General features: G+C 39.6%; 1 protein-coding gene across 1 annotated transcript in view; it reads left to right on the top strand.

Moving 5' to 3' along the window:
* CCDC7 (coiled-coil domain containing 7) overlaps window positions 1-27,732 on the top strand; it is a 422,824-nt gene that overhangs the window by 217,134 nt on the left and 177,958 nt on the right. Inside the window, exons 24-25 of the mRNA XM_049881615.1 lie at window positions 16,506-16,616; window positions 25,420-25,530. Coding sequence (XP_049737572.1) covers window positions 16,506-16,616; window positions 25,420-25,530 — 222 coding nt within the window. The remainder of the gene's footprint in view (window positions 1-16,505; window positions 16,617-25,419; window positions 25,531-27,732) is intronic.

Here is a 27,732-nt window from a genome sequence, read left to right on the forward strand (position 1 = left end):
GAAATTATGGATTCAAAAGTCCAGTGAGTGCCTTTGACCTGTGATGGTGCCCTGCACAGATTCCAGTTGGTGAACTCAAATGTCATATGTGAATCTGTGGGGCCTAGGGAAAAGGCCTGATGGAGGGCAACTAAAGCATCCTGTTCATTGGTTCTCTACTTAAAGATAATGGCCATCTGGTAACTCAATAGATGGGTACCATCAAGATTCCAACATGGGGAGTGTGAGAGTGCCAGAGGCAAATAGTTCCACCCATTGATAGACCTTCTTTTTAATTGTTGGGCAGAAAGGGCCAAATGCTTGGCAGTCATCCCGTCTGGATTGAGATATGTATCTTTCCAGATTTTGATCAAGAATCCACTCATAACCTTGTTGATTTAATTGCACGTTGTCTGTATTAATGACCTCACTATGTTGCCATATGTGGGTTATCAGTGTGTACAATCCTTTCTGGGTGGTGCCCACCTTTTCATGCATATGGTGGAAGGCTAATGCTCCCACTGGGAGTGGGATTTTTTTTTCCCGAGGTCACAGTCTGCCTATTGATAACAAAGAGTAGGGGAAATTAGATACCCTTGTATAAGGGCCTTAAAGGTATGTTGCAACCCATTCTACATAAGGGCTAACTTACCCTGAGCATCTGAGTGGATGGAGACACTGAATATGGAATTTGTGATATTTTTGCTGCATACCAAGTTCCCTGAGCTTGTGCAGTGGCCTATGTGAGTCACAATGTCAGGTATTATCAGGCCCAATGGTGATGCTTCAACTTTGAGTGCCTGTAATCAGCGGTGAGTCTTCAGGCATCTGAGGCCTTGCGCACATGCCAGACAGAGCTATTGAACGAGAACTAGTTTCATGAGAACTTCAGCTTCCATAACATAGACAGTGAGGGCAGTTACTTCTTTTTTACCGCAGAAAGTCGATATTAATTTTGGAAAAAAATGAGGCTCTGCCCAGTAGTCAAGTAAGTACACAGTCATCCATATGCCTTACGAAATGGCCCTACCCGTAGTAATTTCCATAAGGGTCGGAGGTAAAGGCAAGCCAGGGTGCAGGTGGACAATACATCTATACTAATACATACAACAGTGGGGGCCGTAACAATGGAGGTTTGTTGGGGCCTGAAGGGACCCACCCATTATTTGGTTTGGGTTAGGGTCCTGGTAGTAGTGGTTTCTGACCTCAAAGCAGAGAGCATTACCTGGTTCCAAGCCATCCTGGTATCAGGAATGTGGGAATCATAGGCACCTGTACATAAGTCTCCAAAAGAGCCAGGAAGTGGGATTCTCCCTGGTAGCCCATGAACTCTGATGTGGTTATGAGGTCACTCTGTCTCGGTACTCTATCCCCTAGTCTTGTTTATTTTTGAGAGCCAAGCGGTCTGGATAAAAGTTGATGGGACTCTATGATCCACCTTCAGATTCCCTGGGAGGTGCATGGGAATAGCACTTGTATTAGTCATAGGGCTGTCACCAAGTGGACCCTAGTGGGGCCACTTATCGTCCCCTCAAGGTCCAGTACCTGGTCATGAGTGGCATGTTGGGGAGCCCATCACACTCTTCCTTTTGAAACCCCATTATTGACTAATCAGACCCAGGCATCTTTTTATAAAGGCCTTTATCCAGGTCATCGAAGAGAGAGCACCCCGCTACCATTTTTAAGTTGACTTTACTTTTTAGAGCAGTTTTAGGTTTATAGAAAAAAATGTTCAGAAAGTACAGAGTTTCCATATACTCTCTGTCCCTTGCACGTAAGTTCTTTTATTAATATCTTGCCATCCTGCGGTATATTTGTTACAGATGAGGAGCCAGTGTTGATATGTTATTATTAACTAAAGTCCGTAATTCACATTAGGGTTCACTGTTTGTGTTGTGCAGTCTTATATGTTTTAACAAATGCATAATGCCCTGTATCCGCCATTACAGTATCATAGAGTTTCATTGCCCTAAAAAATGCCCTGTGCTCCACCTGTTCATCCCTCCCTCACCTCCCCCTCCTCTCCACTCTGGCAACCACTGATCTTTTTTTTTTTTTTTATTGTTTAGCCTTTTCCAGAATGTCATATATTTGGAACCATACAGTACCTAGCTTTTTTTGGACTAGCTTCTTTCACTTAGCAGTCCGTTTTTAAGGTTCCTTTATGTGATTTTTTGGCTTGATGGCTCATTTCTTTTTATCACTGAACACTATACTGTTGTATGGGTGTAAGGTCCTGGGTGGCACAAACGGTTTGCATTGACTACTAACCTAAAGGTTGGGTGTTCAAACTCACCCAGTGGCATAGTCAGAGGAAGCCCTGGTGATCAGCTTCCAAAGATTACAGCTAAGAAAACCCTGTGGAGAAGTTGTCCACTGTAACTCATAGAGTTGCCATGAGTCAAAACTGACTCAACAGCAATGTGTGTGGTTTTTGGTTTTGGTATGGATGTCGGAATCGACTCATCAGCAATGGGCTGGGTTTGGTTCTGTTTTATGGGTATGCTACGGTCATGCGCTGCATAGGATCCTTTTGGGCAGGGTCCACTTGCATGTGTGCACATGGTCATATAAAGTTTTTTTTTTCTTAAAAAGAAAGCGGCTCTCCTTTTTTTTTTCATTGTGTCCCCCTAATGGTTTTAAAGACCTTGAATCCCCAGGAAGAACGAGCAGGGGGGCTCCAGTCACGGGAGCACCTTTTTCTCCCCCCCCCCCCCCCACCTCCTGGTTTCCCTTCTCCCGGCTTCGTTTGCACAGCAGCCGTGCGGCCTTTCACTCCTGGCACAGAGGCCGCTCGCAGGGACACCGGGGAGCTCAGGCCACTTGTGGGCTCTCAGCTGTGGGTGGTAGCGGCTGCACATTGTTGTATGATTTTTCTTCTTTAGCCTGTTGATATGATGAATTGTGTGTTGAACCAGCCGTGCATACTTGGGATAAATCTTACTTGGTCATGGCGTATAATTCGTTTTATACGTTGTTTGCGTTCAGTGTAGTAAGGATTTTTTACATCTATATTCTTGAGAGACATTGGTCTGTGGTTTTCCCTCCTAGTAATGTCTTTGTCTGATTTTGGTATTAAGGTAAAGCTGGCCTCATAGAATGAGTTGGGAAGTATTCCACCTTCTGTTTTTTGGAAGAGTTTAAGAAGGATTGGTGTTAATTCTTTAAATACTTTGTAGAATTTGCCGGTGAAACCATCTGGATCTGGTGCTTTCTGTTTTGGAAGGCTGTTAATTGTTTACTTAATTTATTTAAAGTTATAGGCCTATTCAGGTGATCTGTTTCTCCTTGTGTGAGTTTTGGTAAGCTGTGTTCTTCAAAGAATTCGTCCATTTCATCTAGGTTATCAAATTTGTGCATATACAGCTGTTCATAATATGCCTTTTTAATACCCTGGGGATCATTTGTGATGATTCCTATGCATTTCTAATATTAGTAATTTATGTGTTCTTACTCCCCCTTACTTAGCCTATCTAGTAGTTTCTCATTTTTATTGATATTTTCAAAGAACCAGCTTTTGATCTCATTGATTTTTTTCTGTTAATTTCCTCTTTTTGATTTCACTGATTTATGATCTTATTTTTATTATTGCTTATCATCTGCTTACTTTGGATTTAATTTGTTCTTTTTTGAGTTCCCTAATGTATAAGTTCAGACTCTTGATTTTAGATTGTTCTTCTTTTCTAATATATGCATTCAGTACTATAAATTTTCTTGTAAGCACTGCTTTTCCTGCATCCCATACATTTTAATAAGTTGTTTTTTTAATTTAGTTAAAAATATTTTAAAATTTCTCTTGAGACTTCTTTGATGCATGTATTATTTAGAAGTGTGTTGTTTAAGCTCCAGTTATTTTGAGATTTTTCAGCTATAGTTCTGTTATTGATTTCTAGTTTAATTCCATTGTGGTCTGAGAACATACCTTGTATGTTTCTATCCTTTCAAATTTGTTAAGATGTGTTTTATGGCCCAGGATATAGTCTATCCTGGTGAATGTTCCATGTGAGCTTGAGAAGAGTGTATATTCTGCTTCTGTTGGATAAAGTATTCTATAAATGTTAATTACGTCCAGCTGGTGCTGTTCAGTTTAACTATATCCTTACTCATTTTCTGCCTGCTGGATCTGTCAATTACTGATAGAGAGGCATTGAAATCTCTAACTGTAATAGTAGATTTATCTATCCGTTTTTGCATTTCTGTCAGTTTTTGCTGCATGTATTTTGATGCTTTGAGGTTAGGTGCATACACATTAAGGATTATGTCTTTTTGGAGAATTGATCCCTTTACCATTATGTAATGCCTGTCTTTATCCCTTATAGTTTTTCTTGCTCTGAAACTGCTTTGTCTGAAATTAATATAGAGACCTCACCTTTCCTTTGATTAGTGTTAGCATGGTATGTATTTCTCCATCCCTTTACTTTTAATCTGTGTCTTTTAATGGTATATTTAGAACATTCACATTTAAAGCAATTATTGATGTGTTGACACAGTGGCTGCAACAATGGGCTCAAACATAGCAATGATTATGAGGGTGGTGTAGGACCAGGCAGTTCTTCGTTCTGTTGTATATAGGTCGCTATGAGTCAGAAATGACTGGATGGCACCTACCAACAACAAAAACAGCATTGATGTAGTTGAATTAATATCTACTATATTTGCTATTTGTTGCTGTTGTTCTTTGTGTATTTTTTTCTCTTCACTTCAGTTTTTTTTTTTTCCTGTTCTAGTTGTAATTAAGCAACTTGTATGGCTCCATTTATTTTATCTGTTAGCATACCAGTTATACTGCTTTAAGTATTTTTTTTTCCACTAGTGGTTGCTTTAGAATTTGCAATATACATTTACAACTAATGTAGGTCCACTTTTCAGATAACACTATACCACTTAATGGTTAGTACAGGTACTTTGTAACAGTATTCCCAACCCCTTGCTCAGTTTACAATTCAGTGACTATGGTGTAAGGGTACAACCCTGACATACACCCTTCTTGATTTTACACCATGCAGTATACCCTTGTTCTGTTCCAGTGGCTGCCTCTTGGTCTGTGGACAGATTCCACAGGACCTTAATTAAGTGTTCTCGAATTCCCATTCTTCACAATGTTATCCATAATTTGTTATGATTCACACAGTTGAGTGCCTGTGCGTATTCAATAAAACACAGGTAAACATCTTTCTGGGATTCTCTACTTTCAGCCAGGATCCATCTGACATCAGCAATGAGGTTTCTCATTCCACGTCTTCCTCTAAATTTGGCTTGAATTTCTGGCAGTTTCTTGTCAATGTACTCCTGCAACCATTTTTGTCTTATCTTCAGCAAAATTTTACTTGTATATACTAATGATATTGTTCAATAATTTGTGAATTCTGTCGAAAAGGCAAGTCTAGTGGTGAGAAAGTCACTCAATTTTTGTTCATCTGAAAAAGTATCTTTACTTTGAAGGATAATTTCTCTGGGTACAAAATTTTAGGTTTTTTTTTTTTCCTTCCAAGTCTTTAAATATTTTATTGCACTGTCATCTTGCTTGCGTCGTTTCTGGAGAGAAGTCCGAATGTAATTTTTTCCTTGTTCTTTTGTGGGTAAGGTGTTTTTCTCCTCTGGCTTCTTGCAAGATTTTTTCTTTTTCTTTGATTTTCTGTAGTTTGAATATGATATACCTAGGTGTAGGATTTTTTTGATATTTATCTTATTTGATATTCTCTGGGCTTCTTGGATCTGTGGTTTGATGTCTGTTAACAGTTTTGGAAAATTCTCAGCCATTATTAACTTCAAATATATCCTTTTTTTGTTTTTTTCTCTCTTCCTCTGGTATTCTCATTATGTATAAGTTACACCTTTTATAATTGTCCCGCAGCTCTCAAATATTCTGTTTCTTTTTTCTTTCAGTCTTTTTCTCTTTGGTTTTTAGTTTGGGAAGTTTCTACTGACATGTCTTCAAGCTCACTGATTCTCCCCTTGATCATGTCTGATCTCCTAATGAGCCCATCAAAGGCATTCTTCATTTCTGTTAATGTTTTTGTTTTTAGCATTTCATTTTGAATATTTATTAGAATTTCACTGTCTTTGCTTAGAGTACCCATGTTGTCCATTTTTTTTTTTTCTGTCAGAGCCCTCAATACCCTGATCATAAACCAAAAACCAAACCCACTGCCACTGAGTTGATTCCGACTCATAATGACCCCATATAGGGTTTCTAAGGCCATAAATCTTTGTGGAACAGATTGCCACATTTTTCTCCTATGGAGGGGCTGATAGGTTTGAACTGCTGACCTTTTGCTTAGTAGCTGAGTGCTTAACCACTGTACTAAATTTAAATTTCTGGTGTGATAGTGTTAACATCTCTGCCATATCTGAGTCTGATTCTGATGTTTGCCCTATCTCTTCAGATTTTTTTTTTCTTTTTAGCATGCCTTGTAATTTTCTTTGTTGAAAGCTATACATGATATATCAGGTAAGAATAACTGAGGTTTGTCTCAGTTGTAAAGTTCTGTTGATGTTGATGTGGTCATAAGGTGTGGGGAAGAAGCATTCTTACAGTCTATGATTAGGTGAAAGTCTTTTAGTGACCCTATGCTCCTGTGTTGTGACTTTCACAAGTATTTCTCAGCTTTTTTTCTGCCACCCCTTAGGTTAAACTGGAAGGCTAGAGTAACCTGGAGTTGGGTATTTTCTTTCCCCCAAGTCCAGTGCTAGAGGGAGCTGTAGTTGGGAATTTCCCTTCCCCACGTGGAAGGGTAGATGGGACTAAAGGTGAATATTTCCAGTCCTTCAAGTTGGTTAGTCCAAAAAAACCCATTGCCATTGAGTCAATTCCAACTCATAGGCTCTAATAAAACCCTTGTTGGCTAGGCTCTAGTAAAGGGTTTCCCGTGAGGAAAGTCATTGTCAAGGAGCAGAGCGCCATTTCAGAATGGTTACTTTTCCCATCCCCCATCAAAAACGTAAGAAAATTTTTCTTTGAGCTTCACAGTGAAAACCTAGTAGAACTTCTGAAGGTGACCACATGAATGTGTGAAGGCTACCCCAAGATTTGGCTTCCAAGAGTTTTTTTTCCTTTGTTATCGTACTTTAGATGAAGGTTTACAGAACAAACTATTTTCTCATTCAACACTTAGTATACATATTGTTTTATGATATCGGTTAACAACCCCATAACATGCCAACACTCTCCCTTCTTGACCTTGGGGTCCCTATTACCAGCTTTCCTAGCCCCTCCTGCCTTCTAGTCCTTGCCGATGGGCCAATGTGCCAGTATAGTATCGTTTCTTTTTATGGGCATGTCTAATCTTTGGCTGAAGGGTGAACCTCGGGAGTGGTTTCATTACTGAGCTAAAAGAGTATCTGGGGGCCATACTCTCAGGGTTTCTGAAGTTTGTGTCAGGCCAGTAAGTCTGGTCTTTTTTTGTGAGTTAGAATTTTGTTCTACATTTTTCTCCAGCTCTGTCCAGGACCCTCTATTTTGACCCCTGTCAGAGCAGTCATTGGTGGTAGCCAGGCACCATCTAGCTATACTAGACTCAGTCTGGTGGAGGCCGTGGTAGATGTGTTCCATTAGTCCTTTGGACTAATCTTTCCCTTGTATGGTTAGTTTTCTTCATTATTCCTTGCTCCTGAAGGGGTGAGACCATTGGAGCATCTTAGATGGCCACTCATAGGCTTTTAAGACCCCAGACGCTACTCAACAAAGTAGAATGTAGACCATTTTCTTTATAAACTACGTTATGCCAAATGAGCTAGATGTTCCCCAAGACCATGGTCTTCACAGCTCTCAGTTTAGCAATTTGGTCCCTCAGGGAATTTAGATGTGTCTATGGAGCTTCCAAAACCTTGCATTGTACAAGTTGTCCTGGCTTCCCTAGTATTGTGTACTGTCTTACCCTTCACCAAAGTTACCACTTATCTGTTGTCTATTTAGTGTTTTTCCATCCCACCTCTCCCATCCCTCGTAACCATCAAAGATTGTTTCTTTTTGTGTGTAAACCTTTTCATGAGTTTTTACAGTAGTAGTCTCATACAATATTTGTCCTTTGTGATTGACTTATTTCACTCAGCATCATGCGCTCCAGATTCATCCATGTTATGAGCTGCTTTGCAGATTCATCATTGCTCTTTATTTAATACTTCATTGTGTATATATACCACAGTTTCTTTATGCATTCATCTGCTGGTGGACATCTAGGCTGTTTCCGTCTTTTTGCTGTTGTGAACAATGCTGCAATGAACTTGAGTGAGCATATGTCTATTTGTGTGACAACTCTTATTTCTCTGGGATATTTTCCTAGTAGTGGGATTGTTGAATCATATGGTATTTCTATTACTAGCTTCCTAAGAAAGCACCATATCCTTTTCCAAAATGGTTGTATCATTTTGCATTCCCTCCAGCAATATATAAGAGTTCCAGTTTCCATGCAGCCTCTCCAACATTTGTTATTTCTTTTTTCTTTTGATCCATGCTGGTAATGCCAGGATGAGATGTTATCTCATTGTGGTTTTGATTTGCATTTTTCTAATGGGTAGAGGTTGCAAGCATATCCTCATGTATCTGTTGACCACTTGAATGTCTTCTTTGGTGAAGTGTCTGTTCATTTCCTTTGCCCATTTTTTGATTCAATTATTTTCTTTTTGTTGTAGAGGTGCTGGATTTTCCTGTAGATTTTGGAGATTAGATCTTTGTGTGATCTGTAATAGCCAATTTTTTTTTCTCAGGCTGTAGGTTCTCTTTTTACTCTTTTGGTGAAGTCTTCTGATGAGCATAAGTGTTTAATTTTTAGAAAATCCCAATTATCTAGCTTATCTTCTGGAGTTTGTGTGTTGTTGATTATGGTTTGCATCTTGTTAATGCCATGTATTGGGGTATCTAGTGTTGATCCTATTTTTCTTCTATGAAATTTATAGTTTTTGGCTTAATATTTAGGTCTTTGATCCACTTTGAATTAGTTTTTGTGTGTGGTATGAGGTATGGGTCCTGTTTCACTTTTTCGCAGGTGGACATCCAGTTTGGTCAGCACAATTTGTTATAAACATTGTCTTTTCCCCATTTGATGAACTTTGGGCCCTTGTCAATGATCTGCGTTCTCAATTCTGTTCCATTAGTCAATGTATCTCTGGTTGTACCAGTACCAGGCTCTTTTGACTACCATAGCTGTATAGTATGTTCTGAGGTCAGGTAGTGTGAGTCCTTCTACTTTCTTCTTCAATAGTACTTATCCAGGGCTTCTTCCCTTTCCTTTAACTTTATAAAATTAAGGATTAGCGTTTCCATCTCTTTAAAGAATGTTGTTGGTATTTGGATCAGGACTGCATTTATTTGTAAAATGCTTTGTGTAGAATTGTCATTTTCACAATGCTGAGTCTACCTATCAATGAACATGGTACATTTTTCCAGTTATGTAGATCTCTTTTGGTTTCTTGCAGTAGTATTTTGTGGTTTTCTTTGTATAGGTCTTTTACATCCCTGGTTAGATTTATTCCTAAGTATTTTATTTTTTTAGGGGCTGTTATAAATGGTATTGTTTTCCTGATTTCCTTTTCATCATTCTCTTTATTGGCATATAGGAATCCAACTGATTTTTGTTTATCTTGTATCCTGCTGCTCTGCTGAACCTTTCTATTAGTTCCAGTAGTTTTCTTGTGGAGTCTTTTATGTATAGTGTCATGGCAGTGGGTGGGTGTTATCATTTCATCTGCAAATACAGACAGTTTAATTTCTTCATTACCAATTTGGATGCACTTCATTTCCTTGTCTTGCCTTATTGCTCTAGCTAGGACTTCCAGCACAATGTTAAATAGGAGTGGTGATAAAGGACATCCTTGTTCTTGTTCTCAAGGAAAATGTTTTCAGCCTCTCTGCTAAAAATGATGTTGGCTGTTCGCTTTGCGTAGGTGTCCTTTATTATGTTGAGGAATTTCACTTGCATACCTATTTTATTGAGAGTTTTTATCAGGAATGGGTGTTGGACTTTGCGGAATGCCTTTTGTATGTTGATTGAGATAACCATGTGATTCCTTTCTTTCTTTTTATTTATGTGGTGGATTATGTTGATTGTTTTTCTAATGTTGAACCATCCTTGTATACCTGGTGTGAATTCTACTTGGTCGTGGTGTATCATTTTTGATATGATGCTGAATTCTATTGGCTGAAATTTCATTGAAAATTTTTGCATTTATGTTCATAAGAGATATTAGTCTGTAATTTTTTTGGAGGAGCATCTTTGCCTGGTTTTGGTCTCAGGGTTTTGTTGGCTTCATAGGATGAATTTAGAAGTATCACTTCCTTTTTTGTGTTCTGAAATAGTTTGAGTAGTACTGGCGTAAGCTGTTCTCTGAATGTTTGGTAGAATTCTCCAGTGAAACCATCTGGGCCAGGGCTTATTTTGTTGAGAGTTTTTTTTTTTTTTTTTTTTTTTAATTACCTTTTCAATCTCTTCTCTTGTTATGGGTCTGTTCAGATTTTCAATATCATTTTATGTCAGTTTGGGTAGGTAGTGTCTTTCTAGAAATTTGTCCATTTCCTCTAGCTTTTCAAATTTGTTGGAGTGTAGTTTTTAATAATACTCTGTTAAGTTCCTTTTTATTTCAGTTGGGTGTGTTGTAATGTCCCCCATTTCATTTCTTATTTGAGTTATTTGTGTCCTCTTGTGTTTTTCATTTGTCAATTTCACCAGTGGTTTGTCAATTTTGTTGATCCTTTCAAAAAACCAACTTTGATTTTGTTGATTCTTTCTATTGTTTCTCTATTTCATTTATTTCTGCTCTGATATTTATTATTTCCTTTCTTCTGGTGGCTTTGGGCTTTTTTTTTTTCCCCTCTCTTTTTATTTTTCAAGTTGTGTAGCTATTGCTTTGATTTTGTTCCTTTCTTCTTTTTATGTGTGCATCTATTGCTATAAATTGACTTCTGAGGACTGTCTTTACTGTGTCCCAAAGTTTTTGGTATGATGTATTTTCATTTGATTCTAGGATTTTTTTTTTTTATTCCATCTCTGATTTCTTCTATTATCCAGTGGTTTTTAAAAGCAGGGTATTATTCAGTTTCCATGTAATTTTTTCCCCCTTGCTCTTTCTTTTGTTAATTTCTACCTTGATGGCACTGTGGTCAGAGAAGATACTTTGTGTAATTTCAATGTTTTGGATTTTGTTGCGGGTTCCTCTATGGCCTAAGATGTGGTCAATTCTAGAGAGTGTTCTATGCGTGTTGGAAAAGAGTGTGTATTTTGCAGCTGTTGGTGGAGTGTTCTATATATGTCTATGACGTCAAGTCGGCTGACTGTGCCCTTTAGCTCTTCTGTATCTTTGTTGAGTTTCTTTCTACATGTTCTGTCCTTTATTGAGAGTGATGTGTTGAAGTTTCCTACTATTATTGTGGAACTGTCAATTTCTCTTTTCAGTGCTTTTAGAGTTTCTGTATTTTGGAGCCCTGTCATTGGGTGTGTAGGTATTTATTATGGTTATGTCTTCATGATGGATCATCCCTTTAATCATTATATAATGCCCTTCTTTGTCTTTTATGGTGGATTTTGTTTTAAAGTCTGTTTTATTTGAGATTAGTATTGCCATTCTTGCTCTTTTTTGGTAACTGTTTGCTTGAAATATTTTTTTCCATTCTTTAATTTTTAATAAATTTATGTCCTTGTTTCTAAGGTGTGTCTTTTGTAGACAGCATATTGATGGATCCTGTTTTTTTTTAAATTTTTTATATTTTAATCCATTTTGTCACTCTCTGTCTCTTTATGGGTGCATTTAGGCTATTTACATTCAGTGTAATTATTGATAGGTGTGAGTTTATTGTAGTCATTTTGTAGTGCTTTATTTTTATGCTGCGGACATTTTCTTTGTTCCTTCTAAGAGTTTTTATCTCTCAAGCTTATCCATACTTAGGCTCCAGCAACTACTCAATTGTCCTTTAAATATTCCTACCCAATGCTGGCTCAGCTGGCAGCTGCTTCAGGTAAGCAGTGATTCTCTGTAATTGTCTCTCTCTGTCTCTCCACTTTTGGGGCAGTGGTTTCCTCTGTGCCCTCAGCTTTCTGATGAATCTAGAAATTACTGGTGTTGAGATTTTTACCTTTTTTCTTGTTATGAGGATGAGGGGATGCTTTCTATGTACCTTACATGCTTTTATTAACTTACTGTGATAGTACAAGCTTGAGGCTAAACAGGAAAAGATGCTGGCTCCTCCAGTGTTTCATTTTTAGCCCTGGGATGGCACAAGGGAAGAGTTAGATATGTCATTATAGACAGGGGGATTGTCTCATTGCCAAGGGAGCCCTGAATAAAAGGAACCTGCTGTTTTATGGATCTGAGGGCCAGGGGAAGTCTTTGTGTGTATGGAAGAAGAGCTAGGAGAGCAAAAGTAATGAAGACTAAGAACGGAGAAAAGTGACTTAAAGTTCTTTTATGAGGTGGACTCAGCAGAAGCACCTGAATAATAAATGTCTCACTGATAACCAGCCACCCAAGGCAAGTCCTGAGAATGGATGTGCCTGGGCTAGGAATGTAGGTATGTGTAAGATTATTGCCAACCTTGGAGGGCTAAGTGCTTGACTGTAACTCTCTTCAAAGACTGCAATGCAGTGGCTGTACACCATATTGAGTTAGGGAAGGGCAGCTTTCAGTCAGAAGCCCTGCCATGTAAAGTCAGCATAACTGCCTATGTTTAAGCCTGAAAGATCACAAATGGGATTTTACCCTGTAGTGACACTCAGTATTTAAAGATGCACATATGTATATACACATATACCTACACATACATGTACACACATACATAGACATATTTTACAAGTCATATGATCTCACTAACACCTTCATTTCCAGACCAACTTTGCAAAGCTCATTTTGTCTTCCTCCATTTCATATGGATATGTCCTTTCTCCCACAATGTGATCCTGACTCCAAACAACATCCATATATTTACTTACTCGTTTGCTCAATCCTAAAATGCTTCTGAAATGGTTTCAGAAATTCTTAGCTCATGCCACTCCCAAAACAAATCTACTAAAAATATTCTGTGATTTTTTTTTTTGCAGTGTGCTCTCACACTGTTGCCCAAGAATGAAAGCATATATAATTTTCACTGGCTTTATATGAGTTTCTTGGATTTTGTGCATTTTTTTCCTTCTCTTCAGGAGGTTTTTTGCTTACTTTTGTTTTCAGTTTTACTTCCTTTCCTTATCCTTGTGGATTTAGTTTTTTTATTCGACAATGTAGAACATTAATGTACTTCAAAAGGTAAAAACATGCAAAAAGTATACGTACAGACATATCATTCCTTCCAAATCTCTTCCTCTTCAATTCCTCAATCCTACCCCCACCTCTTCTAGGTAACTATATTGTTTTCTGATTTATGTTTCCTGTGTTCCATTTTGTAAAGGTAAGTATCTATCTGTTTCTCTGTATATGAAATTTTTTCTTACTTCCCATTCTTTCTTGCCTGAAATGTAGCAATTATATAATTTTTGTTTTTTACTTACCATTATATGAAATAATGAGAGGTTCAATATACCTATTAAAACTGTCCTCACAGATTTTATGTCAGATATAGCATATGGTAATTTGCTTGTAATTTTTTTAAAATAAGAGAAAATGCAGCTTGTTATAAATTTGAAATATAGAGATTTCACAATAAATCTGTTTTTCTATTTAGTGGACTAAATGCATCTCTTTATGCAGCTCATGATGAAAATATTATGCTTGGTTCTGTTTGGTCTATGAATATGTGTTAACCTATAAAACTAGATATTAATACAAAATATATTTGATGCTTAGAGATATCAATGAAATAATGAAATTGCTTTCACATACACCCATCAAAACTGTCCTCACACTTTTCATGTCACATCTTGCATGTAGTAATTTTCTTATAACTATAGTATGAGAGAAAATTTCTGTACACTTGTACAGTTGCTGTACACTTACTATGAATTTCAAATCTAGAGATTCCACGATAGATCTGTTTTTCTATTTAGTGAACTAAATGCGTCTCTTTACTTAGCTCAAGATGATATGCTGGATGAAAATTTTATCGTTGAGAATCAAGATTCAAAAACTCAAATGAATGTAAAGAAACAAAGAACTTTCAGAGGGGAAAAACACAAAAGTAAGTATAATAAGAAAAATTATTGGTACTATTTCATAGCCATGAGTGATGCGATCAGAATTCACCAAGGGCCAATAACAGGCTAATAATATTTCATAGGGTGTGTACCTTTTAGCCCATTCCATGAAATCACAGGTCAAAGCCCAGTGGGCACCTCTGACTGTGACAGTCTTGTTCTGCTCTGATTGGCCAACTGAGCAGTTGTGGAGAGCTGTAATGGCAAATCTGGATGTCTGGGGCCCAGGGGCTAGGTGGCCTGGGTGACCAGTAGAAGAATGACTGGGCATCCTCATGAATGAAGCTCCACTTAAAGGGGCAGCCTTGAGGTAACCTGATAGATGGGTACCATCTAGCTCCCCACACAGGGAACGAGAGAGTACCAGTAGCTGGCCCTTATTTTTATTTGATGAACAGAGAGGGCAAAAACACTTGGCAATCATCTCTTCTGGAATGACACAGTGTACCTGTCCTCAGATCAAACTCAGGAATAACACTTAATCAACTGGATAGCAATGGGTTTAGTTTTTGAGTTACTAGGACATTGTACCTTATCTGTATTAATGGCCCAGCTGTGTTGCCACATGTGGACTAGTGGGGGCCCAGTTCTTCTTTGGTGTTGCCCGTCTCTGGACAAACTAGGTGTATGTTATCAATATAGTGGAGAGGGAGTGCTCCTCCAGGAACAGGACTTTTCCAGGTCATGGCTTACCCACTGATGATGACAGATAGTCAGGGAATTTAGGAAGCCTTGTGGAAGGACATTAAAGGTGTATTGCAACCCTTTCGACATAAAGGCAAACTGATCTTGATCATCTTGGTGGGCAAGGATCCTGAATAAGGCATTTTTGGCATCAGTAGCTACATACCTAAGTTCCTCAGCTTGGACAATAGCTTCTCTGACAGTCACGAGACCCAGTACCTCAGATACCCGTGGCAGCATTATAGCATTGAGTGATATAATCAATGGTGAGTCCCTGGGCACTGAGGCCTTAAGAATAGGTCAGATAAGGCTACTGAGGATAGAAATAGTTTCATGGAGAACTTTTCTTCCTTAAGCTCAGCAGTGTGGGCAGTTATTTCTTTTTCTCCACCAGTCAGCCAATATTGTTTTAGGGGAGACGATTGTGCTAAGTTCAGATAGGCATGGTCCTCCACATGCCAATAATACATTCAAGAGTGGGGGCCGTAACAATGGAAATTTGTAGCCAACAATAGGGACCTACCTATTGTCTGGCCTCGGTGAGGTAGTGAAGGCCTCAGATCCCAAACCAGACAGCATTATCTGTTTTCTCCTCATCCTGATACCAGGGTCATTTGTACACTAGTATCCAAAGGCCTGATGGTGCAGTGGTTAAGAGCTATGGATGCTAACCAAAAGGCTGGCAGTTCAAATCCACCAACTGCTCCCTGTAAACTCCATGGGGGCAGTTCTACTCTGTCCTATATGGTTGCTATGAGTCGGAATTGACTCAATGGCAACAGGTTTGTTTTTTTTTATCCAAAGGCCCAAGAAATTAAATTCTACCCCACTTCTCCAATGAAGACTGATATTGGCCTAGGGTCTTTTGTTGCCCCTATGGACAGAGGGACCTAGGCATAACCCCTTGTTTACTTTTGAGAGCTGATAGATCTGGGTAAAAGTTTACAAGGCTCTCAAATTCATCCGCAGATTCACTCAGAAGGGCAGAGGGAACAGAGATTGTATTAGTCATAGGGGTCATCACCATACAGACAATACTTATGCTACCTGCTGACTCCTGTAGGCCCAGTACCTGGTTAAGTGTTTCTTGCTGGGGATCCCATCATCCTCATCCTTTATGATTCCATTATCAAGTAATCAGACCCAGATGACATTTTGGGAAAGACCTTGTGGTATTGATGAAGAATATTGAATATACCATGGACTGCCAAAAGAATGAACGAATCTGTCTTGGAAGAAGTACAACCAGAAAGCCCCATACTTTTGACATGTTATCAGGAGGGGTCAGTCCCTGGAGAAGGACATCATGCTTGACGAAGTAGAGAGCCAGCAAAAAAGAGGAAGACTCTCAACAGGATGGATTGACACAGTGGCTGCAACAATGGGCTTAAGTATAACAATGATCGTGAGGATGGTGCAGCAGGACCAGGCAATGTTTTGTTCTGTTGTACAAAGGGTCGCTATGAGTAGGAACTGACTTGATGGCACCAGCAACAACAGGAATAGTGATGAAATAACAGGATAGCCTCAAAACACACCCATTAAAACTGTTCTTACAATTTTCATGTTAGATATACATATGGTAATTTTCTTATAGTTTTTTAATAAAATTGGGAGAGAATGCTGCTGAAATTTCTAATTTCAAAAACTTACTATTAAGTTTTTGAAATTAGAAATTTCAGAATAGATCTGTATTTCTATTTTGTGAACTAAATGTATCTTTTTATGTAGCTCGTGATGAAGGATCTGATGAAAACCTTATGCTGGAGAATCAAGATTCAGCGTCAAAAACTCAAATTCAGATAAAGAAACGAAGAACTTCCAGAGGGGAAAAACACAGTAGTAAGTGTAATAATTATAAACCCATAAAAAACTATTGCCATTGAGTTGATTTCCTACTCATAGTGACCTTATAGGACAGAGTAGTACTGCCCCATAGGGTTTCAAAGGTTGTAATGTTTATGGAAGCAGACTGTCACATCTTTCTCCCACAGAGAAAGGTCAGTGAGTTTGAACCTCTGACCTTTCAGTTAGCAGCCAAGTGGTTTAACTGCCATGCCACCAAGGCTCCTTATAATAATTATAGATAACTTTAAAAATTATTTTAAACTCAGCAGAAGATCTTTTTTCCTTTTGTTTATGATCATGTATTTGAGCATATAGTTTATAGAAATTTTGCACACTGAATAAGTGGAATATCCTTAGGTAACAAGCAAAGAAAACTATCATTAGCTTTTGGTTGGAAAATCTGACTGTAACTCTATTTCACTGCCATGGGTCATGTGCTCAGTATCCATCAAGGCCAAATAACAGGCCAATAATTTTCTCTCAAAAGGGTGTGTACCTTTAAGCCAAAATCTGTGAAATTTCAGGTCAAAAGTCCAGTGGGCACCTCTGAACAGTGGTGGTGTCCTTCTCCCACAGGTTCTAATTAGTGAACTTCGAGGTTGCTGAGACCTGTAACTCAAAGGGTAAATGATGATCAGTGGTGCACAGGGAAAGTGAGCTTAGGTGGCCTGTTGAAGGGCCTCCAGCACCTCCTATTGGTCAAGGCCCTACTCAACATTAGTGTACTCTCTGGTAACCCAACAGATGGGAGTCATCGAAATCTCCCCGTTGGACGTATGACAGCTCTATTACCTAATACCCCCACCAATCACTGAGTATCCTTTTATTTGTTGGGCAGAGAAGGCCAAAAGCTCAGCAGTCATCTCCACTAACTGACATGTCATACCTCTTCCCAGATTATGCTCAGGAATTAGGTCCTTGTACCTTGTCTGTATTCATGACCCAGCTGTGTTATCCATGAGAGTGATCAGAATGTCCAGTCCTTGTTGATGGTACCCTTGTCTGAGCCCACCAAGAGGTTGTCATCAATACTGTGGAAGCCTAGGTCTCAGTCTGGGAGCGAGACTGTTTCCAGGTCTATGTTTATCTTTTGATGACAGGAGTTGGAGAATTTAGGTCCTCTTGTGGAAGAAAATTAAAGGTGTATTGCAATCCATCTACTGTAAGACAAACTGATCCTAAGCATCCAGGTGGAGAAGGATGCTGAGTAAGACATTTATGATGTCAATTGTTGCTACATGCCAAGTTCCCTTAGTTTAAGAAGTAGCCTAGGTGACAGTCACAGTATCAGGTACCACAAGTGACAGGGAAGCACTATGACATTCAGCACTTAAAAGCAATGGTAAGGCACCCTAGGCCTTGCACACAAGCTGAAGGGACTATTAAATGGAGAGATAGTCTCACAGAGAATCTTGGCTTCCTTAAGATCAGTAGTGAGGGAAGTTGTTTCTTTTTTTACCCAGGCAGTTGATACAGCTTTTGGAAAAAGATCCTGTACTTGGGTAGGTTCACAGTTGTCCACAGGCTCTACTAAAATGGCCCTAACTGCAGCAATTCCTGGAAGGCCATGAATGCAAGATAAGTTGCCTATGGACAATACATTTGTACTAACAATACCTAAGATAGTGGGGCCATAACGACATAGGTTTGTAGTAGCCCAAAGGCATCCACCCATTGTTGGCCTGGGTAAGGTTCTCAGCGGTGGTGCCCTTAGATCCCAAGCCACATAGCAATATCTTTTTTCCTCTCTTCCTGATTCAAGGGTGTAGGGACCATAGTCATCTGTGTACTGGTATCACAAGGCCTTAGAAATGCAATTCACCCCATCTCCCCCTGCAACTCTGACTATGGCATAAGGTCTCCATTACCCCCAGGCACAGAGACACCTCCTCCTAACCAATAGTCTTGTTTTTTTTTTTTTTTGAAAGCCAGGAGGTCTGGGTAAAAGATTACAGGGCTCTCTGATTCATTTCCAGATTTATGGAGAGGGGAGAGGGAATAGGGGCCATCGTCACGCAGACCCTTGTGTGCCTGTCGACCACCCTTGGCCCAGTGTCTGGCCTGAGTTCCTTTGGGGGATCTCAATAACCAAGCACATCCTTGGATACCCCATTATTGAGTAACCAGACACAGATCAATTTGGGAAACTCATTATGGAACGTGTCCAGGAGAGAGCTGTGGATTATCTTTCTTTATGTCTTCTCTGTGCTGGTCAATCTTTGGTATCTTGGCTGTAGTGCTTTTGTCATGCCTGGGAATTTATCAGTTAAGATCCAGAATGTTGACAGATGGATTGACCTGATCTTATGAGAAGGCTTAATTGCACTCGAAACCATCTGCTTGGAAGGAACGAATCTAGAAATCTGATTCTGGTTAACATCTCAACATCTATTGTGTACACTACCTCATTGTAGGGGGTATGTAATGATGCTTCCCTCAAGACGCCACTCTCCATCACTAGGTTCAATAAGATGACCTCCTTTATCGTGAAGGTAAACCCTCCAATTCTCTAAAGTGTCTTTTGGGTCTCTGGGTGAAATGATCTTGAAGGGCTCTGCAGTTTTTTCATTAAAGTCTCATAACTCACGGTATTATAGTTATGAGTCTGTTCATTATCATCAGGGTCTTGCTTGATGCTAACAGTTGTCACTAGCATAACTCAGCTCACGGTCTTTGATGACTTTTGGTCCCATGGCCGGAAGACTGTAAACAGCAGTCAAGGAATTACTTCCTTAGGTTTCATAGATGTGTCTGTCAGTTTATCGTACTGTGGGGGCTTATGTGTTGCTGTGATGCTGGAAGCTATGCCACCGGTATTCAGATGCCAGCAGGGTCACCCATGGAGGAAAGGTTTCAGCTGAGCTTCCAGACTAAGACAGACTAGGAAGAAGGACCCGGCAGTCTACTTCTGAAAAGCATTAGCCAGTGAAAACCTTATGAATAGCAGCGGAACATTGTCTGATATAGTGCTGGGAGATGAGCCCCCCAGGTTGGAAGGCACTCAAAAGATGACTGGGAAAGACCTGCCTCCTCAAAGTAGAGTCGACCTTAATGACATGAATGGAGTAAAGCTTTCGGGACCTTCATTTGCTGATGTGGCACAACTCAAAATGAGAAGAAACAGCTGCAAACATCCATTAATAATCGGAAGCTGGAATGTATGAAGTATGAATCTAGGAAAATTGGGAATTGTCAAAAATAAAATGAAACACATAAACATCAATATCCTAGGCATTAGTGAGCTGAAATGGACTGGTATTGGCCATTTTGAATTGGACAATCATATAGTCTACTATGCTGGGAATGACAACTAGAAGAGGAATGGTGTTGCATTCATTGTCAAAAAGAACATTTCAAGATCTATCCTGAAGTACAACAGTGTCAGTGATAGGATAATATCCATACACCTACAAGGAAGACCAGTTAGTACGACTATTATTCAAATTTACGCACCAACCACTAGGGCCAAAGATGAACAAATAGAAGACTTTTATCAGCTGCTGCAGTCTGAAATTGATCGAACATGCAATCAAGATGCATTGATAATTACCAGCAATTGGAATGAGAAAGTTGGAAACAAAGAAGAAGGATCAGTAGTTGGAAAATATGGCCTTGGTGATAGAAACAATGCCAGAGATCAAATGATAGAATTTTGCAAGATCGATGACTTCTTCATTGCAAGTACCTTCTTTCACCAACATAAACGGCGACTATACACATGGACCTCACCAGATGGAACACATAGAAATCAAATTGACTACATCTGTGGAAAGAGACGATGGAAAAGCTCAATATCATCAGTCAGAACAAGGCCAGGGGCCGACTGTGGAACAGACCATCACTTGCTCATATGCAAGTTCAAGCTGAAACTGAAGAAAATCAGAGCAAGTCCATGAGAGCCAAAATATGACCTTGAGTATATCCCACCTGAATTTAGAGACCATCTCAAGAATAGATTTGATTCATTGAACACTAGTGACCAAAGACCAGACGAGTTGTGGAATGACATCAAGGACATCATCTGTGAGGAAAGCAAGAGGTCACTGAAAAGATAGCAAAGAAAGAAAAGACCAAGATGGATGTCAGAGGAAACTTTGAAACTTGCTCTTGAGCATCGAGCAGCTAAAGCAAAAGGAAGAATTCATGAAGTAAAAGAACCGAACAGAAGATTTCAAAGCGCCTCTCGAGAAGACAAAATAAAGTATTATAATGACACGTGCAAAGAGCTGGAGATGGAAAACCAAAAGGGAAGAACACGCTCAGCGTTTCTCAAGCTGAAAGAACTAAAGAAAAAATTCAAGCCTCGAGTTGCAGTAGTGAAGGATTCCATGGGGAAAATATTAAATGATGCAGGAAGCCTCAAAAGATGATGGAAGGAATACACAGAGTCGTTATACCAAAAAGAATTAGTCAATATTCAACCATTTCAAGAGGTGGCATTTGATCAGGAACCGATAGTTCTGAAGGAAGAAGTCCAAGCTGCTCTGAAGGTAATGGTGAAAAACAAGGCTCCAGGAATTGGTGGAATATCAATTGAGGTGTTTCAACAAACAGATGCAACGCTGGAGGTGCTCACTCGTCTGTGCCAAGAAATATGGAAGACAGCTTCCTGGCCAACTGATTGGAAGAGATCCGTATTTATGCCTATTCCCAAGGAAGGTGATCCAACCAAATGTGGAAATTATCGAACAATATCATTAATATCACACGGAAGCAAAATTTTCTGAAGATCATTCAAAAACAGCTGCAGCAGTATATCAACAGAGAACTGCCAGAAATTCTGGCCGGTTTCAGAAGAGGACGTGGAATCAGGGACATCATTGCTGATTTCAGATGGATCCTGGCTGAAAGCAGAGAATACCAGAAGGATGTTTACCTGTGTTTTATTGATTAAGCAAAGGCATTTGACTGTGTGGATCATAATAAACTATGGATAACACTGCAAAGAATGGGAATTCCAAAACACTTAATTGTGCTCATGAGGAACCTTTACATAGATCAAGAGGCTGTTGTTGGGACAGAACAAGGGGATACCCGATTGGTTTAAAGTCAGGAAAGGTGTGCATCAGGGTTGTATTCTTTCACCATACCTATTTAATCTGTATGCTGAACAAATAATACGAGATGCTGGACTATATGAAGAACAACGGGGCATCAGGATTGGAGGAAAGCTAACAACCTGCGTTATGCAGATGACACAACCTTAATTGCTGAAAGTGAAGAGGACTTGAAGCACTTACTAATGAAGATCAAAGACCACAGCCTTCAGTATGGATTACATCTCAACATAAAGAAAACAAAAATCCTCACAACTGGACCAATGAGCAACATCATGATAAATGGAGAAAAGATTGAAGTTGTCAAGGGTTTTGTTTTATGTGGATCCACAATCAACAGCCATGGAAGCAGCAGTCAAGAAACCAAAAGACGTATTGCATTGGGCAAAGCTGCTGCAAAGGACCTCTTCAAAGTGTTGAAGAGCAAAGATGTCACCCTGAAGACTAAGGTGTGCCTGATCCAAGCCATGGTATTTTCAATCCCAGCATATGCATGTGAGGGCTGGACAATGAATAAGGAAGACAGAAGAAGAGTTGACGCCTTTGAATTGTGGTGTTGGCGAAGAATATTGAATATACCATGGACTGCCAAAAGAACAAACAAATCTGTCTTAGAAGAAGTGCAGCCAGAATGCTCCTTAGAGGGAAGGATGGTGAGACTGTGTCTTACATACTTTGGACATGTTGTCAGGAGAGATCAGTCCCTGGAGAAGGATGTCATGCTTGGCAGAGTACAGGGTCAGCGGAAAAGAGGAAGACCCTCGGTGAGGTGGATTGACACAGTGGCTCCAACAACGAGCTCAAGCATAACAATGATTGTAAGGATGGCGCAGGACCAGGCAGTGTTTGGTTTTGTTGTGCATAGGGTCGCTATGAGTCAGAACTGACTCGACAGCACCTAATAACAACAACAACAGCAGGTTTCATAGAGCCTGTTTGTTGTATCTGAAATTAGAACCACCAGACAAACTCAACCAGGGAGTTGTAGGCTTCAGAGAAAGTCCAATAGTTTCTCTCAATACTGAAAAGCTTATGCCTACATTCACTAGTAGTCTACAGAGTGCCCTACGATGTCTGCTAGCATTTGCCAAGATGTATTGGCATGGCTCATGCAGTGCCCAGTGGACACTCAGACTCCTGCAAACGATCTGCTACCTATCTTCCAACAGTGTCTCATAGACTCTGCTATCACCTGCCAAATGTGCTCCCTGGAATCTTCAGGCTTTTTGCTTTTGCAGAGAAGTTTTGTGATTAATTGACCATGCTGCTCATTGGGCAATTTGTCAGAGAGAGAGAGAGAGAGCTGCCCGATGTGGTCAGTTAAGGTAATAGCCAAATTGGAAGTAGCAGTATAGCCTATAATCACTTACTATGGTAGTATAAGCAAGAAGTTTAAATGAAAAAGATGTTGACTGCCCCATTTTCCATACTTCGCCATGGAACTTCTCTGGGGACAGGTCAGAACTTCAGGTATAGGAAGGGGGATTGTCTCACTGCCGAGTGAAGCCTGAACAAAAGTCACCTGAAGTTTTATGGATCCAGGGGTTGAAGGGAGGGGATGGGAAAAGGCCTACAAGCACGAAGTACTCGATACTGATTAAGAGTGGAGAAAAGTGTCTTCAGAGCCCTCTGATAGGATGATTTTGGCACAGGCACCTAACAAAGTTTCCACAGAGCTCCACCCCTTACCCTAAGGTGGCCTCTGAATAGATGCCCCTGTGCTATGAACGTAGAAGGAAGAGCATAGTCTGGCCAGAAAAAAGGGGAGGGGAAAGTCCTTGACTGCAACCCCCTCCAGACACTGCAATGACTGGCTGTGGATCAAGTTTGGTGTGGGAGGAAAGCTTTTACCCATGAGGCCTGCCATGTAAAGCCCGTGGTAGGGCTTGGAAGATTACAAATGGTATTTTAGACCAGAGCGAGACTCCTCAGCATATACATACACATACACACATATTCATATATGTATTTACTTACATATATAAACATGCATGGACATATTTTAGAAATCATGAGTTGTCCCTGACACATTTCAATTCCAATCCATCCCTGCAGGACTAATTCTTGCCTTCCTCCAAAGCATGTGTGTATGTCCTTTCTTCCACAGTGTAATCTTGACTTTGAACAACATCAACACATTTACTCATTTGCTGAGTTCTAGTGGGTATAATGTTGCTAAATTAGTTTCAGAATTGCTTAGCTCACGCAACTACAAAACAAACCCATGAAAAAGATTTCATTATTTGTTTGTAGTTCATTTCCACACTCTTGCCCAAGACTAATAAGGATTCATGTCAAATACTGTATTCATTGCTTGCTTGTAGTAGTGCTTTTTTTTTTTCCCCACTAGTAGGTTCATTTTGTGTGTTTTAAGTTTTCTTTCAGTTTTGGTTACCCCTTCTGATCCTTGCTAAGTAATTTTGTTATTGCAAGATCTAGAACATTAACCTTCTTCCAAACGTTAAAAAACAAAACATGCAAAAAGATATATTAGAGAAGAAGCCTCCCTTCTGGCATCCCTCCCCCTTACCTTTCAGTCTTTCAAGCCTCCTCCAGTCGGTAGCCAACTATGTTGTTTCCTGGTTTATCATTCCTGTCTCACTTTGAAAAAATAGGGAAATTTCTGTTTCTTTCTCTATTTTTTTTTTTTTTATTACCGTAACTCCTTCTTTCTTACATATTTTCTTTTACAATTAACATTGTATTCTGGAAATTTCTACATGGAAGTTTATGGGAGAGCTTTTTCTTTCCTCTTACAGCTATTTCTACTACATTTTATACTATGGTTTTTACTTTACTATCTCTCCCTCTCTCACTGCTGTCTAGTTGATTCCAACCCATAGTGACCCTACAAGACAGAGAAGAACTGCCCCGTATGGCTTCCAAGGGAGTGCCTGGTGGATTCGAACTGCTGACCTTTTGGTTCACAGCCGTAGCACTTAACCACTATGCCACCAGGGTTTCCACTTTACTGTACAGTATTGCTTTAATTTATTGACCCAGTCTACTATTGAACTTTTAGGTGGTTTGGTGTATTTTACAATTACAAATAATGCTGAAGCGAATAACCTTGTGCATATGCATTTCATTGTTAGGTCTATGAGTAAGTATTAATTTATGAAAACTAGAGATTAATATAAAATATACTTTTTCCATTTCAACCCTTCTTAACCAAAAGGTTACATACTAGATATACTCGTTTTCAGCTTCTTTTCACTTAACATTATCTCCTGGGTATCCCTCCGTGCCAGTTTACGGAGATCTTTTCATTCCTCTTACAGCTCTTGTGCCACATTATATGCCATGGTTTATACTATACCATAACTTACAGTATATACCTTGGTTTATTCAACCAGTCTTTGTACGTCAACACATACGTGGGTTTGAATATTTTGCAGTTACATGTAATGCTGTAATGAATAATCTTGTGCATATGCATTTTCATTGTCTGGTCTATGCCAGTGTGTTACCTAAAGTTAAATAACCTGTGAAAATTAGAAACTAGTATGAAATATCTTCACTATCTAGGAGTAATGATGAAATAATGAGACAGCTCCAACACATAGCCACTAAAACTGTCCTCACAATTTTCATGTTAGGTCTAGGATGTCATAATTTTTTATGGCTTTTTAAAAAAATGAGAGAAAATGTTGCTGTACTCTTGTTATAAATTGGAAATCTAGTGATTCCGGAGAGATCTGTTTTTACATTTAGTGGACTAAATGTATCTCATTGTGTAGCTCATGATGAAGTACCCGATGAAAATCTTATGCTTGAGAATCAAGATTCAGTACCAAAAACCCAAATTCAAGTAAAGAAACGAAGAACATCCAGAGGGGGAAAACACAGCAGTAAGTATAATAATTATAGATAGCTTTAAATTATTTTAAACTCACCAAATTATTTTTTCGTTTTGTTTATGAACATGTATTTGAAAATATATTTTATAGAAATTTTATACTTTGACCTTAAAAGTGAATACCATTAGGTAACTGCCAAATAAAAACAAATGCATTGAAAGTCTTTGGTTGAAATTTGTGACTGAAGATAGTTTCACTGCCATGAGTCAACTGCTCAGTCTCCACTAAGGCTGAATAGCGGGCCAGTAATTATTTCTCAGAGGATCTGTACCTCTCAGCCAGCTCTGCAAGAGGACAGGTCCTGATGTGTGGCAGTGTCCTTCTGCCATGGGCTTTAGTTGAAGAACTGAGTGTAAATTAAATGGCAAACGGGAATCACTGGGGTACAAGGGAAAGACATCCTGGGTAACTTGTTGGAGAGCTTCCAGGACATCCTGTTGGTTGGGGCCCCACTAAAAAATAGCATACTTTCTGCTAACTGGTTAGAGGGTGCCATGAAGATCCCTGCATGGGGAAAGTGAGTGTGCCAGTAGTGAATAGTCCCACTGATAGCAGAGAGGGCAGAGAGGTCCAAAAACTTGACAGTCATCATGTCTGGATTGAGACATTGTGCCTCTTCCCAGATTATGCTCAGGAATGCACTTGGGAAATACATCCTTGTACCTTGTCTATATTAATGACCTGTGTTGTCATATGTGGTTCTTCAGGGTTTTGAGTCCCTGTTTTTGTTGCCCTTGTCGGAGCCCAGCAGGTAGATGTCATAAGTATAGTGGAGGGCTAGTGCTCTGTCTGGGATCAGGAACTTTTCAAATATGACTTACCCATTGATGACATTCAGGGAGTCTAGGTACACTGATGTAGGACATTAAAGGTGTATTGCAACCAATTCCACTTGAAGGCAAACTCATCCTTACGGAGCATCCTAGTGAAGAGGGATGCTGAATAATGCATTTGTGATGTCTTTTGATGTATACCATGTTCTCTCAGTTTGGCAATTGCCTTTGTGACAGACACAACATCCGGTACCACAAGTGCTAAAGGTGACACTTCTGGGTTGAGCACCTATAATTAATGGTGACCATCCAGGCACCAAAAGACTTGAGTATAGGGAAGATGGGGCTGTTAAGTTGAAAAATAATCTCATGAAGCACGTAGGCTTCTTATGGTCAACCGTGAGGGAAGTTATTTCTTTTTCTCTCTCAGACAGTTGATTTTACTCTAGCAAGTAGCCACATAGATTCACAGTCTTACACATGCTCCACTCAAGTGATACTAAGTAACTTTAGCAGTATCAGTTTAGGGTTTATGATGAAGCTGAGTGAGGGTGAGCATGATCAATACATCTGTGTCAGTATTACATTCAGTACTGGATGCCATATAATGGAATTTTTAGAGGCCCAAAGGGACCTACACATAGTCTGACCTAGGTAAGGGTCCTCAATCAGGGCAGATTTACCAGTAAGCAAGGTACACACAGGCTTACTTGTGCTTACTTACTAATCTATAGTGCGCAATTTCGCGTGGTGAAAAAAGATGAAATTTTGCACTATAGATTAATAAGTAAGCATAAGTAAGCCTGTGCATACCTCGCTTATTGGGTAATCCGTCCCTGGTCCTGGTGGTGGTGCCCTCAGACCCCAAATCAGAAAGCATTATCTGTTTCTCCCTCATCCTGGCGTCTACATTGTGGAGATCACAATCACCTGTGCAACAGTACCCAAAAGGCCTAAGATATCCAATTATCCCCCAACTACTTATTTCATAGGTCTCCAGGTGCCCACTGAGGACAGAGGGACCTTGGAATAATCCCTAGTCTTGTTTATTTTTGAGAGCCTAGAGATCTAAGCAAAAGTTCTCAAGGCTCTCCAGTTCATCTCCAGATTGCCTGGGAAGGGGTGAAGGAATATCACTTGTATTTGTTTTAGGAGTTGTCCCAGTATGGACTCTAGCAGTGCCTCCTGTTATCTTCCCTTGGTCCTATAGGTGTCCATGAGTTCCTTGGTGGGAACTAGCAAATAAAATCTCATCCTTTGAGATCGCTATTGAGTAAAGAGTCCCAGTGGTCTTACTGGGAAAGCTCTTGCCTGGATCTTCAAGGAAAGAGGCCCAATTACCATTTTTATTATATTGTGCTCTCTGCTGGCCAGTCTTTGCTATTATTGTAGTAACCTCATTACCAGGCCTGGGGATTTG

The sequence above is a fragment of the Elephas maximus genome, chromosome 4 (assembly GCF_024166365.1).
Source record: "Elephas maximus indicus isolate mEleMax1 chromosome 4, mEleMax1 primary haplotype, whole genome shotgun sequence".
In the NCBI taxonomy this organism is placed as follows: domain Eukaryota; kingdom Metazoa; phylum Chordata; class Mammalia; order Proboscidea; family Elephantidae; genus Elephas; species Elephas maximus.